Raw genomic sequence first — 17,158 nt, forward strand, 5'->3', positions numbered from 1 at the left:
TCGTAAATGTTTTGTCAAGACTTCTTCGTAAATGTTTTGTCAAGACTTCTTCTTCGTACATGTTTTGTCAAGACTTCTTCGTAAATGTTTTGTCAAGACTTCTTCGTAAATGTTTTGTCAAGACTTCTTCGTAATGAGCGTAAATCAGACAAAAATAATGTTTAGGTGAAGAGGTGAGATCTCACCCGTTTTCTCACCTGTTTTCTCACCCAAGTTATTTTTTTAAATTTTGTGAAAACTCAACGGTTTGACACGTGCCATATGTCATTTTACTCAGAATTTTGTTGCTGAATTCAATAAAAATAATGTTTATGTTAACATGTTAGATCTAACACGTTTTCTCACCTGTTTTCTCACCTCTTGAATTTTCGTGAATTTCCTTAAGATAGAAAAATAATGTTTATGTTAACATGTTAGATCTAACACGTTTTCTCACCTGTTTTCTAACCTCATGTTTTGTCAAGACTTCTTCGTACATGTTTTGTCAAACATGAACGTAAATGTTTTGTCAAGACTTCTTCGTACATGTTTTGTCAAGACTTCTTCGTAATGAGCGTAAATCAGACAAAAATATATTTTAGGTGAAGAGGTGAGATCTCACCCGTTTTCTCACCTGTTTTCTCACCTGTTTTTTTCACAAGCGTTTTACATGAATTGTACGATGTATATTTGAAATCTTAAACAGTTTCGTAGCTTCTATTTCTTCTTTTAGTACATCGAATGTTTTAACGATACCGAAAGTTTCTTTATACTTCTTCTTGACGTCAGATAGAAGGAAATCTTCTGCAGTTGGATAGTTTTTGTTCAGAAATTCTAACATGTCCATTTTATCTTCTACCGGCTTCTCTGCTTCTTTCTTTAAGTCTGCATAGTCGTTTCGCATACGTTCTATCTCTTTGACGGAGTAGTTATATCTCCTCATTGCTGCTTTACATTTAGAACATTGCGGGTTCATTTTTGCGTTATATTCTGAAACCTTACCTGCTAAAACAACTAAAGCGTCAATGGTTTTCTTTAACTCAAAAGCTGCTGGTTTTATCTGTTCATTCCATACCTTACCTCTTCTATCTTTATCTCTTATCTGCCATACACATTCAGCAACTAACGAAACAAAGTTGTCGTAGGTCTTAAATTCTTCAGATTTATATATGTCAGAAACATTCTTATATACCATGTCGCAATCTTTGTCCATAACCTTATGGTTGCAATGAAAACCAAGGAATTCATAATTTACCTTTCGTATGAACTTCTTTATTTCTACTGAGTCAGTTGGTTTCACTTCAATTTCGTCAAATTCGGGAATGGTTAGTTTTTGTTGTTGGATTTCAGGTAGTTTAGGCAAATGGTCAATAATGTCCTGCATTTCATAAAGATACTGTTCATTTTCTTCATCTTTCGCACTACAGTCTAAATTACTTGTTAACAGTTCTTGCTTTATCTTCTGGATTTTTGTTTCGAAAGTATATGAAGAAGGAATGAAGTTTTTCATCTCTACCAACATTGACGTAGGATTCATAACTAACGAGTTTGGTGCTGTTGTTTGAATTGTTGTTGTGCCGATTGTTGAAATCATGTCTTTACATACAAAATAAAAAAATAAATAAAAATAAAACTAACTTTATTTTTCTATCTTAAGGAAATTCATGAAAATTCAAGAGGTGAGAAAAGAGGTGAGAAAACGGGTGAGATCTCACCTCTTCACCTAAAATATATTTTTGGGTCATTTACGCTCATTACGATGAAGAAGTTTCGACAAAACATATACGTTCATGTTTGACAAAACATATACGTTCATGTTTGACAAAACATTTACGATGAAATCATGAAAATTCAAGAGGTGAGAAAAGAGGTGAGAAAACGGGTGAGATCTCACCTTCTACCCTAAACATTCTCGTCAAATACAAAAAAATGAAGAATAACTTTCACTTTTTCATTATATAACTGTTATTTTTGACGAAGTGAAGATTAACACTTCGTCAAAAAAATCCCTGAAATCATATCTTTTATACAAAAAAAAATGAAGAATAACTTTCACTTTTTCATTATATAACTGTTATTTTTGACGAAGTGAAGATTAACACTTCGTCAAAAAAATCCCTGAAATCATATCTTTTATACAAAAAAATGAAGAATAACTTTCACTTTTTCATTATATAACTGTTATTTTTGACGAAGTGAAGATTAACACTTCGTCAAAAAAATCCCTGAAATCATATCTTTTATACAAAAAAATGAAGAATAACTTTCACTTTTTCATTATATAACTGTTATTTTTGACGAAGTGAAGATTAACACTTCGTCAAAAAAATCCCTGAAATCATATCTTTTATACAAAATAAAAAATAAATAAAAATAAAGTTAGTTTTATTTTTTTCTATCTTAAGGAAATTCATGAAAATTCGTGAGGGTGAAAAAACATGTGAAAAAACGGGTGAAATCTCACCTCTTCACCTAAACATTATTTTTGTCTGATTTACATCTAATGAAAAAGTTTAGAAGAATTTTCTTATTCTTTCTGGCATATTTTTGTCTTTCCAGTACTCCCGCTCTAATGGTCCCAGATGTGTTGGCTTTGACTCTCTCAAGTTCTTAGATGGTATAACATCTTCAACACCTCCTTCATATCTTACTTTATAAGTGTCATCGTTTATGTTATAGCCAAGTATTTCAATAACCACTCCTCGCTTTGCTTCGTCAATGGTTTCAGCAAGTTTGCCATTACTACTTTCGACTAATTTATGTCGAGGGTAAAACGCAATAGAGTCGTCAGCAGCTTTTATAAGATATCCATTACCTTGCGTAGAGTCTACGATATAATAGTTTCTACTTAACCTTAAACGTTTCTTTGTCAACGGTTTGTCGTCAAGAACTACACGAACTTTTGTACCAGGAATGAGGGTAAATTGTGTTGAATTTCTGATATTTTGTGTTTGGCTTCGTTTCTTTTGTATATACTTTTCTTCTTCTTGTTGTGTCATTGAATTTGGTGTATGTCCTGTTGTAGAATGTGTTGAGGAATTATATACTTCGAGAAAGTGTTTCATTGTTTCTTCGGTAAAGTCTCGCTCTTGATTTAAATCTCTGAGCGTTCTTATGAAGCGGTTTATGATGCCGAGTATGTTATGGTTATGGTCTTCAGTAGTGTAGTGAGTTATGTTATGCTTAATGAGAAAATCTGTGATTTCATTGCTGAGGTATGCACTGTCTTGGTCTGATGTTAAAGTACTTGGGCTATGTTCTGCTACAAACTTTTGTAAAACTCTTAACACTTCACGAGTTCCTTTATTCCTCATTGGATATGCATATGCTTTACGAGTGTTAACATTAATGAAGATGAGGAATGGTTTATGTCCTCCTTTTCTGCTTTGAATGAGAGTGTCAAATTGGTATGCGTCAGGAGTGTTGGAGTAAATTGGTAAAAAGTAGTCGTAAGGGTTTATTTTTGTTTGATGTACAACATTTTTGTCAAAGAACCTTTTCACTTCAGCTCTGTTAGTAAATCCCCAACTCTTTGCAGCTTCATTGAACTTCTTAAATGACCTCCATGGATGTTGTTCGAATACTTCTTTCAAGCTCATTTATGTAAAGTTAAAGAGTTTAACCAACTCGTATCCAAGCGTGCATTGTTATATAAGGAGGCATATAATCTTTTCCATTACCTGCTGGGTCTGTAATACCAGCTACAACATGTGTATGATTTCCTGCAGTTCCACAGAAAATACCTGTGCTAACATCTTTGGGGTCATCTGAGATATCATATCTATTCATTCCCCATCTATCCGAACCCGCTGCAAGATTTATATAACCTCTTTTTGTTATTGAATGTGAATGGTTTCCTTCCACAGATGTTCTTCCACTGAACCTATGCATATGTGAAGGAAGGTTTTCAATACCTATTTTCTTTGAACCTCCCATCTTCATTGACTGCGTATTAGTGTAGAATGGAAAACTGTCAACTATTTCATACCATCTACCACCAAATAAAGTGTTTGGATTTATTGGATTCATAGACGTATAAACAGCTCCTATAGGATATATTAAATCATATATGCTCATAACTCTAAACATATTCTAAAGAACTTATGTCATTAAATACCATTTGAATGTATCTCCCGGATGAAATGTTGCATTTGTTCCACTTTTATAATGTAATGTTAGTTCAATAGAATATCCAAGAAAAATCAAAAGTATCTGGTTGAAGACCTCTAACAAATCAAATGGAGTTGCTGTTCACCATTTATAATTCTGTTGTAAATGTCATTGTATCTGGTTTCGAAAATTTTTTTGTTAGTTCTGCATCCACATAAGTTTTGTCTGCTTTCTTATCTAACATTGCTGGTAGTTCATATGCTTCAAAGTTTCTGGCATGATCTTCGATATTCTGCAACTCTTATCTAAATTGTTAAGAGTATCTTTACACTAGTGCTTGGATTCTCTAAAGGTGCACTTGAACCCAAATCATAGTTCAATATTATGTCGTCTGCTCTAACAGTAGTGAAGGATTTATGTGTATGGTTCTTGTCTGCTTTCTTATCTAACATTGCTGGTAGTTCATATGCTTCAAAGTTTCTGGCATGATCTTCGATATTCCTGCAACTCTTATCTAAATTGTTAAGAGTATCTTTTACACTAGTGCTTGGATTTTCTAATGGTGCACTTGAACCCAAATCATAGTTCAATATTATGTCGTCTGCTCTAACAGTAGTGAAGGATTTATGTGTATGGTTTTTGTCTGCTTTCTTATCTAACATTGATGGTAGTTCATTTATATCGGAGATATTGTGTTTATGAGATTTCAAAACTTTGTTCGTTGCGTCAAGTTCATTTTTGTCCGCTTTACTTTTAATAGCATCTTCAAAAGTTATTTTTGACTTAACTCTCAAAGTAAATCTTGGTTCAACTAATACACCGTTAACATTGAAAGTAGAGGCATAAATTTCACCGGTATAACCAAATGATTGTGGTGCTATACCTGTGTCATACTGTACAGTACAGTGTATGTCATAACCTTTAGCACGAATGTATTTATATCTTCTTTCATTAACATTTTTCGTCTTCACTTCTTCACTTCGTGTTAAATATCCATGGTAGTCCGTTATAATCTGTTCGTCTGAAGTTATATAATGAACGTGGTTCTTGTCCGCTTTACTATTTAATGTAGCTTGAAGTTCATTTATATCGGAGATATTGTGTTTATGAGATTTCAAAACTTTCTTCATTGCGTCAAGTTCATTTTTGTCCGCTTTACTATTTAATGTAGCTTGAAGTTCATTTATATCGGAGATATTGTGTTTATGTTCTTTATCTGCTTTTTCGGCTAATTTCTCTTCTATCTCATTTATTTCAAGTTCATGCCTACCACCACCTCCGAGAAGTATTTTTCTTCAGCTCTTGAAGAACGTCCACTTCGCCATCTTTGGTGTCAATAATGAGACTTTGAGTTAAAACCTTTCTGTCTTAATGGATGTTTGTAAAACTTCTTCTTCACCGTGTTCGGGTCATGGTCGTCATCATATCTTGTGAAATCAGAGATGTTGTCATACATTAAGCATATCTGTTCAAAAGTTCTGCTATTTGAAACTGGAACGAAAGATATACAGAACTTTCATCATCTCCTAAAGTCAAGTCTGCTTTCTTAAGTATTTCTTGAATGTATGCAATGAGAACAGAGTACCTTGGAAAATATTCGAACAATATTTCATTAGCTGTTGGTTTTGGTGTTCTTCTGGAGTTTCTGTTGTTTCAGTTCCTTCTGTAGGTTCTGTTGGAGTTTCTGCATCTCTTGACTTCAATGCTCTTGCTCTCAAAGACCTAAATGTTAGAGCACCAGGTTTTACAAAGGACTTTATAAATGCTTTAATAGTTCCTGGTAAGTTATTGTTAGCATTAAGTAAGTTCCTTATGCTTCCATCATGTACGTCCATAGCACTATGTAAAAAATCTATACTTTTCTTGTAGTCAGCAATAGACTGACTGTGATTTTTTTAAAGATTTGTCAATACCTTTAAGCCAATCTTCATGCATGTCTGATACTGAGCCAAGAATATCATTTGCTTCCTTTAGTGTATTTTGTGCTTCTCGTAAAGTATCCAATCCCGTACGTGCATTGTTTGCTATACGTCTTACAGTATCTATTTGACTCCTTGTTTCTTGCATCCAACCAGATAAAGTTTTAATAGTATCCGAACCATTTGAAATGAAGTTCAAAGCATTTTTAACGTCATCTAAAACTTGTTCACCAAGTACTGCCCATATCTTTCCGATTTGGTATTGAAGAACTCCATATGAAGCAGCTGTTAAACCAGTATTTATAAGGTCCCATATCCATGATTTAGCAGTTTTTCCATCCTTTCCATCCTTTCCATCCAAACCGTTTCGCCTTGAGGTCCTTGTATTCCTTGTATTCCTTGTATTCCTTGTATTCCTTGTGGTCCTTGAGGTCCGGTGTCACCCTTCTCTCCTTTCAGTTCATCTTTATGTTCTTATAATATTCTAATGTCATAAGGTGTACATCATTACTGCTACCAGCAACGCCGAGAATTTGTTTCTCATTCATGACTAAATTCTTTAGGCATTTAATGTTGTCGTCAAATCGAAAGCTCTTTAAACAATTCAATGAGAACATTCAGTACTTTCACTAATGAGGCATCTACTGTAGAATTTATAATTGCACCGTTCCATCATTTATGATAGGAACTTTACTTATTGTAATGAATGGGTCATTAAGTGTTAAAAGTATCGAAATCAATGACTTTTTTAGTCTTTCCATCGTCAATGACTAAATCATTGCCTTCAATGGTTAAAGTTGAGTTTTCGTTACTAGTTCATGTGCTCTTCTTGCTTCATTTGTTTCATACGCATATGCAGCAATAGTCATATTTTAATAAGAATAAAATGTTGTTCTATTTGCAAAGTACAGACCCAAACGAATATGGAACAGTAAAGCTTCAAACAAACTTAGGTCTTCAGAATGAAGCGCTTGCTTTCAGAGTTGTTGACTTTAATACTATCGCAACTTTTGTCATAACAGATGAAACAGATTTCATAGAGATTGAAATAGATGACAAAAGAAGTGTTATAACATTTCCTAACAGAGCCGAGTACAGAATAGATAAAATTGCTGGAGTCATAGATACTCTCATAAATGAAGAAACTATTGGCAACATAGATGTCGAACTCTCTTCTGAGGGAACATTGAAGTTCAGTAGCAAGAAAGAGTTCAAGATAACACGAATGAGTCATAGAGTTCAATTGCTTCTGGGAGCATACCATATGCAACTACCTTTGAAAAGTGTTGACAAAACGATTGAGATGAAATCTGTTCCATACGTATGTTATGGCAATTGTTTATACATTGAGTCTAAAATAGCTAATGTCACAGGCATTTCAGGAGTTAATAGTAAAGGTTCAGTAGAATATAAGTCTTTCTGTTATGAAGTAAATTCAATGTTCATTCCAAACGTTCCTGTCATAGTAACTCATTTAGGTAAATGGGTTCGCATTAGCCCTCACAATTTGAAAGATATGCAATTCAGACTAGTTGACTTTCAGGGCGAGCCGGTAGAACTGAAGGCACCAGTGCGAATGACTGTTGAAGTTGACTTTTTAGAAAAATTAAATGCAACAGCTTACAAGAGAACTCAGAGCTAAAAATATAAAGTATGAATTTATGTATTAGGTCATGAACTTTTGTTTGCTGTTTGATGAAACAAATGAGTTAGTTATGTCAGTCAAGAGAACAGAAAAATATTGTGTTAGTGAAAACTGCACCAAGTCAATAAGATTAGGTTTGCATTATGAAGATGAGTTCGATACTGTTGAAGAAGTTTTGGATAGATATTACAAATTGCTTTAATTTACTAAAACATATTTCAAACAAAGCTTATAGTAAGTAGATAGTTTTGTATACTCGTTTGAATATTTATACTTAAACTCAACTCCTGGAGTACCTGGTGTTTCAATGATGCGGATGTTACCTATTTTCATGAATAGTGGAGTTTGACCACAGCATTCGATTTCAGGGTCGAGATAGTCAATGACACATTGTTTCCCTGTTATTCGTGATATAACATTTTCAAGGTCCTCCTTTGTTAGAATTATTTGGTTCTTGCTTATAAGATTTGTCAAAAGCTTCTTATCGTCTTTGAGTAAGATAGTTTGGTATAACTGAAGAAGGTAATGGTCTACGTTATCTGAAGGATTTGTTTGAACATTTGTGTAAGGGTTGTCGTTGGCTTCTCTTGAAAGAATTTGGTCTAATGGTGGATACTCTAACTTAACATCTGATGTAGCGTTAGCGTTTGAAGCTGAGTTTAAATTCACGGCGCCATGCTCCAAGACCGAAGGTCCCGACTTAAGTTCTGGTTCTTTTTCTTTCAAACACTCCGAACTATAGTTCTTTATGACAATATTGTTTGTCGTTCGTGAGTCAACATTTGATGTTGGTTCAATTGGAACATTAACGGCACCAGCTAAGATGGATTTGCTTCTCATTTCATATAGAATAAAAACCTTTTATATGTATGAAATGAACAATATACTCGACAAGGGTTTGAATGTAAAGCTAACGAATGAAAATATTGTTGAATTCACTGAGACAGGTGCTGTGTATAAAGATGTAGAACTACTGAACAAAAGAGCTAAGGGAAGAAGCAGGAACATGAACAAAGGGTGGAAGCCTATAAAAATTTATGTCAATGATGGCTCAGGAGTTCAAACTAAAGTATGCAGAAAGTTATAGAGTTTATGCTCTCAAAGGTGAAAAGCCTTCATTTAAGAACAGCTATTCTAACGCATATCCTCAAAAGTTAACGGATGGAGAAGTGGATGATATGAATGACAGCAAAAATATTAACAGAAATGGCGACAGAGATGCATGGAATTTGTTTACCATCAGTCAATTGAAGGTTAAACTTTAAAACAATGTTGGTCGTTCCCATGGAATATTTTTGACTTTAATGGTATTAGTCATGATATGAATCTCAAGGTATGAACGAGGAGAGATGAGAGACTTATATGCTTCCCAAATTTCTTCAAAAGGTAATGTTATACCTGACTGTTTCCAAATGAGTTCAATGTCATAGCGTGAGAAACCTTGAAAGATAACGAAGTCAGTTATGAGACGCTTTATGTTTAAAGCAAGAAAACGCCATGTTTGCATAAGTATTGCTACAGTTAAATGGTAATGTCTGACTTTAGTAATGATGTTAGCTAATGGTGAGTCAGGCTTTGACACTAAACCTTTTCCGGCGAAGTCGTCACAAACGAGCAGAGTGTTTGAAGGATACTTTTTGAAGGGGTATTTTGAAAGTTTTGACAGAATGTAGTTTGTAAGTCGTTTCATATCGTAAACTCCTGAGTATTGACGTAAGTGGTGTTTGTCAATAATTCTTTCCATCTCCTCAGAAGTCTTTTGCATTCCTGACTGTATAAATTCAACGATAGCATAATATTTCCTCTTACGTCGAATGTAACGTTGAAGAAATTCAATGAGTTCACTGTCTGGAACTTTAACGACAGAGGCTTGAACTTTTGACATAAATGTTTTCGCTGTTGAGTCCATAGAGTCTGAAGTTGCTGATATAATGATTTGGTCATAATATGAATCTTGACCTAAATTCTGTTATGATATATGACGAATGAGGTTAAATGTCTTACCTGAACCCATCTTTCCACAATAGAAATACACACCATTTGAACAGAACTCATAGTCCTTACTGAAAGGAAGAATGAGAGAAGAGTTAAGTTTGTCTGTAGTTTCATTCATGTCTTCATCTACGTCATGTATTAAATGCTTCATTTTATCTCCATTAAAAATGCAAGTCAGAAATATTCAGAACATAGCACCGAGTCTAACTGACAAGAGTATAAAGATATACTATGAACATGTTATGATGAAACCAACCAAAATTCAAGAAAGTCAGTATACTTATGAATATCCAAGACACTGGGTAGAGTATGTAGGAGGTGAGAAAGCTATTGAAATCAGACAGGTTCGAAGTATTCCAGCAGGAAGAACAATATTATTGAAGAACTTTAATGTTTTGAGGTATAATGATGAAACAAAGAAGCAAGATAGTTTCCCTGTTGCTGTGTATGTGAACTTAGATACAGGAGATGACATGAAAGTTTTTAATACAAAGCTTCAAACGGTAGTGAGAGAACAACTGACTGCGGAAGGACATCCATTACCTTCAGAAGTTACCATAGCATATAATTTTGAAACAAATGCAATAGATTTTAAAATCGTCTCTGCAAAGAAGTCAGGTTTTACATTTAATGAAGCAGATGTGTATTCGAATGAAAACTTCAAAGCTATTGCATGGTTAGATAATGACGATTGCTTTAAGAAAATATTTAAATACAGTGACTCAACGATGTCAATAGATGACCTTCGTGGAATGTTACCATCGACATTTACAGTAGAAGGTTCAGCAGGATTGCTTACAAGATTGTCAATTGGTGGTATTTGGTCTCGTGAGAACATTGTTATAAAATCCAGTATAAGTGAATTTGCTGAAGAATCTATATTATGTCTTTCAAACTATATGTATTTGCCGCCGAAGCATTATAGTATAACAAACTTTGTCAGTAAGTTTAATATAAGACTTGTTGAACCTTCTTCAATGAAAGATGTTGTGCTACCCAAAGACGGAAAGGATGGACTCATTATTGAAATGATTTTAATTGCATATTAAATGAGCTTGTTCTTGAAGGTCATTCATGATGAAATAACTGTTGTAGAAGATGTTAGCAATTGTTCGGACATTTTGAAGCGTATAGATGATATAAGATAGAAGTTAGATAGACCGCAAAGCGGTGAAGGCGAAGCCCGTGAGAATGTTTATGTTTCATTGACTTTCTCCAGTAACGAGAACTTTTATGAGATAATATTGAAGAGAGATGATTTTAATATGGTGTAAATGGTAGCTTGGGCAGCTTTAGGCGCAATGGGAACAAAAGCATTAGCATTTGGAGCAAAAGCACTTGGAGCTTATGACGCAGTAAATAAAATGAGTGGAGGAAGGGTTTCGAAGACATTAGACGCAAATAAAGGAAAGATTGGAGGCTGGGTTGCAAAGAAGTTAAGATTAAATAAAATAGGGCTCATAAATAAAGCATCCAATTTGGTTGCGACTGAGTCAGAAAATGCTTTAGGAAAGGACGATGAGTTTGCAAAACACGCAAAAGACTTTAATGACCAGATGAAAGGTGAAACAATGCATTTAAATAGATTCGATGGAACTAAAGAAAATGTTTCTTCTCCACCAGTAGTTCTTCCGTATGGTCCCTATGGAATGTATGGAAACCCTTACGAAAGACCATTTGACCCATTGACTGGTGGAAGTAACTGGTATCATTACGGACGAAGAAGAAAGACAGTTAAGCTGGAGACAGATGTGAAGAAAGCAACTAAAAAGAAACCAAGGAAGAGAGTTATAAAACAATGAATTCAACAGGGTGAAAAAACAGGTGAAAAAAGAGGTGAGATCTCACCAATTCACCTAAATTTAAATGGATGTTTTCATACGTGTGAGGGTGGTGATATCATTTATTTTTAAGTTTATTTTTTATTTTATTTTTATATAAATGACGAAAACTATTGAGATAACAAACTACAACGGTCATGAGTTCAAGAATTTGTTCTTCGTTCCTCGTGAAAATACATTCTATCAGATACGAGGGAGAAAGGGTAAAGTTAGTTTGAGCGTTTATGAAGGAATGAAGAATGGAAAGTTTATACAAGCATACGATACAAACGGTAAACGTGTTTCATTAGCTTTGTCAAAACTTACAGGTATAAACTATGACAGTGATTTTGACCTATATGAAGAAGAAAGTGAGTCAGAAGATTATGAGCTGTTATGTGAAGCACAGCAATGGGAGGAGTTGCAATACTTTTGTAAGTGAGAACATTAGTGGGAACGTTAGTGAGAACGTTTATTTTTTCATTAGTGACGTCGTTAGCGATGTCGTTAGTGAGGTGAAGTGGTTGGCGGCTTTGTAAATATTTAAGGTTAAGTTAGTGTTGTCGTTTGTGTTGTAAAATATACGTTAACAGTTTTGTAAAGTGTCAAAACCGCTAAGTGGTGTATGGAGGCGCGCAGTGCCTCAGTACACGACTTACCCATACTAACTAATATTGCTCAAAATCCCGATTGTGAGAAAGAAAAAGAAGAAATTGCAAAAGAATTTGAAAATATAGAAGATTTGACAAAAGATCAAATTTTTGACAATTTACAAAAAATAAAGCATCATCAAGTGGAAAAATTTATGATGGAATCAGGTTTATCTTCAAAAAGAGATTACAAACCAGCAGATCCACCTACCAAATATCGTGCCATATCAAAGAATTTGATATGGCACTGCGATATTCATTACCTTCACGGTAATGTTTCTTTTCCATTTTTTGCCATATTGGATGATATGACACGTAAAGTTCTCAAAACTAAATTATTGAAAAACAAGTCTTCCAACTCAACAGCGAAGGTTTTAAGAAAACTTTTAGAGGAGTTTATTCCTTACTGCATCTGGACCGATAACGGCGGTGAAAACCGCGGTGAATTCGGCCAGATTATGCAGGAAAACGTAATAGTTTGGAAGCACAACTTGCCGTATATGCCAAGACAGAACGGCAAGGTGGAGCGCCTGTGGCCAAGCTGAGAAAAGTTTTTGCCAGACGAGTTGGATGATATTCAACAAATCAAGGACTCAGTTCAGCAGTTCATTGAAAAATACAACAATACACCACATTTATCTCTCGATATTAATCCAAAAACGAATAGTAATTAGACTCCTAACGAATTATTCGAAGTTTCAAAATTTTGGTACGAGCCAGAAATGCAAAAATGGGAGTTATATATCAAAGACGAATGGGTCTTAGCAAAATTTGAATAATTACATCATTTTAAATGACCACTAAACAATTTTATTTATGATCAAATTTTATATATTTTTTGGATCAAATCCATTTTAATAGAATTTATATACTATTCATCTATTAGTAAACACTACCGTATATTATTTTTTAAGCTATCTTATTTTTTGAACTTTTATTCAAATCTTTGGTCGCAAGAAGAATTGCATGATAAATAAAAACATTTAATCAAAGTCAATTTTATTTTTCATATTCAAATGGACTGAGTGTTAACATTTAACATTTTTTGCTAATTGTCGTCAAAAATTAGGCGTAAAGCAAAAATTGATATTTCATATGGTTTTATGATAGATAAGCATTATATTCCCACTCATTATATTCGTAAATTTTGAGGTTTATCCTTCGCTTTTAAGATCATTGAATTTGATTTTTATATAAAATAGTTATATATTAGAAAATAATATGAGTTTATGTGATATTATTTTTCAGAAGATTTTGTGTTCTTCTTCAAAATTTTATTTTTTTATTAAAAAGAATCTTTACAAAATATACATTTACTTTAATTAATATTTAAAAACGTGCTCTATCAAAAGTTCCAAAAATTCAATATTTTAGCTTTTCTGAGGTGTCACTTTTGATGAATTTCTGTTTACAACAATACCCTCTAGAATCGAATATAAACATGAAATGCTTTATAATTTATTACGTATTCTTTTGACCAATCGATCTTTCAAAACTGAATTTTGACAAACAGTAAGATAATTATTTTCGAAATTCAGAATTGTTGGTATATGAAATCAAAATTTTTTACAATAAAAATCATACATTTCATAAAGATATACGGCGCAATTAAAATATATTTTTGTTCATCCTATTGGATGCATTATCTTCAAGAAATTTTCAATTTTTTACAATTCGTCCTTCAATTTGTCAAATGTCAATGTAGTGTTATTCAAACAATAGTAAGCTTTTCCATCATAAATTGATGTTTATAGTGCTATGCATTTTGTCTACATTTCGTCAATCATCTCGATATCTTTGTCTGATTGTTATAGACCGAAAATAGATTTTTTCGGTTTTCTCTTCAAATAATTGAAAGAATGATACTATTATAGGTTTATTATATTATATAGCATAGAATCATGCTATAGCCGAAAATTATAAGTTTTGAGAAGATTGAATATAACACAAATAAATTTGAATGTAAGTTAAATTGCTTGTTGTTTTTAATAGCTATTCAATGAGAAATCCAATATTGCAAAATTCAAATTGAATGATTGAAAGAACAGAAAAAGTCATTCTTTTCAATTTCGAATATGTTTCATTGTATTTATAATTATATGGCAAATAAGATATTTAAACTTGATTTCTGAAGGAAAATTCACAAAATTGAATAAATTCAAATAATTTTTATTCAAAAATAAACTAGTTATTTGAGTTTAATACTAATTATCTATTCAAACTACAAAGTTTGTAATTTAAAATATTTTGTGAGATCAGATTGAATTAATTCAAGGTTCTTTTCAATTAATATTAATGACCATATTACGCATTTCGAACATTCTAAACCAAATATATAAAAATGGGAGACGAATGTTAAATTTGCTAGACATGGGGGAATTGTCTGCAAAGTTTTAGCTCTTATCTCTAACAAAAAATTAATTTTTAAAAAAAATGACCGAATACGTTTCACAGCGAGAAAAAAAATAAAAGGCAAGATAGAATTTTCTAGACATAAGAAGTTGTTTACCGAGTTTTAGCTCTTATCTCTAACAAAAAATTAATTTTTAAAAAAAAGACCGAATACGTTTCACAGCGAGAAAAAAATAAAAGGCAAGATAGAATTTTCTAGACATAAAGAAGTTGTTTACCGAGTTTTAGCTCTTATCTCTAACAAAAAATTAATTTTTAAAAAAAAGACCGAATACGTTTCACAGCGAGAAAAAAATAAAAGGCAAGATAGAATTTTCTAGACATAAAGAAGTTGTTTACCGAGTTTTAGCTCTTATCTCTAACAAAAAATTAATTTTTAAAAAAATGACCGAATACGTTTCACAGCGAGAAAAAAATAAAAGGCAAGATAGAATTTTCTAGACATAAAGAAGTTGTCTACCAAGTGTCAGCTGTTACTTCTTCTCAATACTGATATAAAATAAAAATCTTTATTATTTATTTAACCTTTATTGTTTCATTAAACTTCATTTATTTTATATTATAGTTTTATTCTTTTAGCTACTTGTAAAATAATCTAATTTTATATCATCATTTTACCGGATTATTCTTCAGTACATCGATTGTGTATCTAAAATAATATCATTATCCTTATTCTGTTTTTTCCAAAATTCTTTTAAATATCTTTTTTGGTTAGATTACTTTATACTTTTTACTTTTATTTTATAATTTCAAAAAAATTTTGGTGATTGTTCTATTCTGTTACAATGTGCATTATCATATTCTAATGAATTATTAAAAAAAAAAAAAAAAAAAAAAAGGTAGTGGGGCTTCCAGGCACTTCGTGCCCTCTAGCCCTGAAGATGTTTTTTTTTTTTCTTGGGATGGCCTTCCAGGCACTTCGTGCCCTCTAGCCCATATAAAGTTTTGTCCAAGACCCAAGAGGAGGACCGAACCCCAGCCGGTGATACTTTTTGTTTCACTTTTCACAAATTATATATGTTTTCATGTTTTGTCACTTTTCTGTCACTTTTCGGGTAAAAACCTTTTTATTATTATATATAAATGAATTTTACAAAACCACCGTTACCGTTCTTTGGAAATAAGAGTAGATGTAAAGATATTATATTGAGAGAACTTAAGAAACTACCGAATGGTCTAACATTTGTAGATTTGTTCGGTGGAAGTTTCTATATATCCCATTTGTGCCATATAATATTCCCAGACTCAAAGATTATATGCAATGACTTCGACAACTATATGGACCGTCTCAAACATATTCCAGACACAAACAATATATTGAAAGAGTTAAAAGAAAAGATACCTATAGGTAAGATGGAACGTATACCATTAGATAACAAAAATATTGTGAGAGAGGTTTTGAAAAAAGCAGAATATATAGACTGGAATAGTATATCTGCTAGACTATTATATAGTGGTGCTATAAGAGTTCATGACATTGAAACACTTATGTCAAAAGTTTTATATCTTAACTATACAAATGTTTTCAAAGAGGACATAGAAAAATATATTGAGGGTATAGAGTTTGTGAGATGTCATTGGACAGAGTTGTATGAAAAATATAAAGACAAGGAAAATGTTTTCTTTATAGTGGACCCGCCGTTCTATAACACATGGGATTTTCAATACCAAGTAGACTGGACTTTGAGAGACTCTTTAGAAACTTTAGACGTTATACATAACCATCCATGCTTTTACTTTACATCCGATAAAAGTGGTTTGGAAACTGTTATGAGATGGTTAGAGGACATACATGACTATGAGTTTATATATGACAAGATAGAATATGAGAGAGGTCCTATAAACTGGAGAAAGTGTCACAATAAAGAAATTTTATTAGTAAGTAAATGTGGTTTGAAATAGGACTACTTGTTTTAGGTTTTTTCCATTGTGTCATTTATTTATTTGACGTGGCAGAAAAGTACAGAGAATATGAAGATGAACCAATGCCTGCAAATGTTCAGTATATGTACTCGTAAGAGATATTTTTATCTAATATTAAATGGACGCACAGAACTTAGCGAATGCACAGCAACCTGGACAACCAAACCCAGAGAATATTCCAAATGAAGTTAGAATACAAACTGCAATGGCAAACTATGGTCAAGTGCCAACAGATGTACAAATGCAAACTGCCATGTCAAATGACGCTGCGTTAGGTTTGCCACCATGGTATGCAAATATGAGATGGAAAGAGTTTTATACAAACCCTGAAGTGGGATATAAACAACTTTATGCAGATGACGCGAACACAGGAGTTGACCCAGAATATGTTTTCTACCAGAGGAGAAACAGAATGTATGAGCTCCAGTTAAAGAATGCTATGGAACTCAACAGGAAACGTAAGAGACTAGGCGGACATTAGATTTTTACATATAGTAAAATGGGTTTCTTCAGTAGTATTGGAAACTTCTTTCGAAATGTTGGAAGAGGTATATGGAATGGAATAAAATCTGTCGGAAGAGGAGTATGGAACGGTGTCAAAAATATTGGTAAAAGAGTAGGTCAGTTCGTTGGTATATTACCTAAAGACCCTGAACCAGAAGAACAAGCTCCTGTTATACAACAGCCTGAACCTGCACCACAGTC

The 17,158-nt window shown here is 32.9% G+C and overlaps 9 protein-coding genes across 9 annotated transcripts, besides 6 other annotated features; 4 read left to right on the forward strand and 5 right to left on the reverse strand.

Moving 5' to 3' along the window:
* Nucleotides 1–12,118: part of a mobile genetic element that runs on past the window's edge.
* On the reverse strand, nt 635–1,192 carry TVAGG3_0460050 (organellar and viral DNA polymerase type B; the record flags this gene model as incomplete). Its single annotated transcript, XM_051235026.1, has 1 exon — nt 635–1,192. One exon carries the CDS (start codon nt 1,190–1,192, stop codon nt 635–637), a length of 558 nt encoding a protein of 185 aa, XP_051092850.1.
* On the reverse strand, nt 2,493–3,044 carry TVAGG3_0460060 (integrase core domain containing protein family; the record flags this gene model as incomplete). Its single annotated transcript, XM_051235027.1, has 1 exon — nt 2,493–3,044. The coding sequence occupies one exon, from the start codon at nt 3,042–3,044 to the stop codon at nt 2,493–2,495; it is 552 nt and encodes a 183-aa protein (XP_051092851.1).
* On the reverse strand, nt 3,176–3,578 carry TVAGG3_0460070 (integrase core domain containing protein family; the record flags this gene model as incomplete). The annotated part of the gene is made up of 1 exon (XM_051235028.1): nt 3,176–3,578. A coding segment is annotated over one exon (403 nt), but the record flags the coding sequence as incomplete, so codon positions are not given.
* On the reverse strand, nt 3,598–4,008 carry TVAGG3_0460080 (ATP binding; the record flags this gene model as incomplete). The annotated part of the gene is made up of 1 exon (XM_051235029.1): nt 3,598–4,008. One exon carries the CDS (start codon nt 4,006–4,008, stop codon nt 3,598–3,600), a length of 411 nt encoding a protein of 136 aa, XP_051092853.1.
* On the reverse strand, nt 8,251–8,493 carry TVAGG3_0460090 (uncharacterized protein; the record flags this gene model as incomplete). Its single annotated transcript, XM_051235030.1, has 1 exon — nt 8,251–8,493. A coding segment is annotated over one exon (243 nt), but the record flags the coding sequence as incomplete, so codon positions are not given.
* On the forward strand, nt 9,765–10,697 carry TVAGG3_0460100 (uncharacterized protein; the record flags this gene model as incomplete). Its single annotated transcript, XM_001296955.2, has 1 exon — nt 9,765–10,697. The coding sequence occupies one exon, from the start codon at nt 9,765–9,767 to the stop codon at nt 10,695–10,697; it is 933 nt and encodes a 310-aa protein (XP_001296956.2).
* On the forward strand, nt 10,923–11,450 carry TVAGG3_0460110 (protein of unknown function, DUF4107 family; the record flags this gene model as incomplete). The annotated part of the gene is made up of 1 exon (XM_001296954.1): nt 10,923–11,450. One exon carries the CDS (start codon nt 10,923–10,925, stop codon nt 11,448–11,450), a length of 528 nt encoding a protein of 175 aa, XP_001296955.1.
* Nucleotides 11,590–11,910, forward strand: TVAGG3_0460120 (uncharacterized protein; the record flags this gene model as incomplete). Its single annotated transcript, XM_001296953.1, has 1 exon — nt 11,590–11,910. The coding sequence occupies one exon, from the start codon at nt 11,590–11,592 to the stop codon at nt 11,908–11,910; it is 321 nt and encodes a 106-aa protein (XP_001296954.1).
* A 284-nt stretch (nt 12,119–12,402) lies between the features above and the next one.
* Nucleotides 12,403–12,780: a mobile genetic element.
* A 716-nt stretch (nt 12,781–13,496) lies between these two features.
* Nucleotides 13,497–13,534: a mobile genetic element.
* Nucleotides 13,535–13,926: 392 nt separating this feature from the next.
* Nucleotides 13,927–14,764: a mobile genetic element.
* A 348-nt stretch (nt 14,765–15,112) lies between these two features.
* Nucleotides 15,113–15,141: a mobile genetic element.
* Nucleotides 15,142–15,333: 192 nt separating this feature from the next.
* Nucleotides 15,334–17,158: part of a mobile genetic element that runs on past the window's edge.
* TVAGG3_0460180 (uncharacterized protein) lies at nt 16,572–16,934 on the forward strand (the record flags this gene model as incomplete). The annotated part of the gene is made up of 1 exon (XM_051235031.1): nt 16,572–16,934. The coding sequence occupies one exon, from the start codon at nt 16,572–16,574 to the stop codon at nt 16,932–16,934; it is 363 nt and encodes a 120-aa protein (XP_051092855.1).

Source organism: Trichomonas vaginalis, chromosome II (genome assembly GCF_026262505.1).
Source record: "Trichomonas vaginalis G3 chromosome II, whole genome shotgun sequence".
Lineage (NCBI taxonomy): Eukaryota > Parabasalia > Trichomonadida > Trichomonadidae > Trichomonas > Trichomonas vaginalis.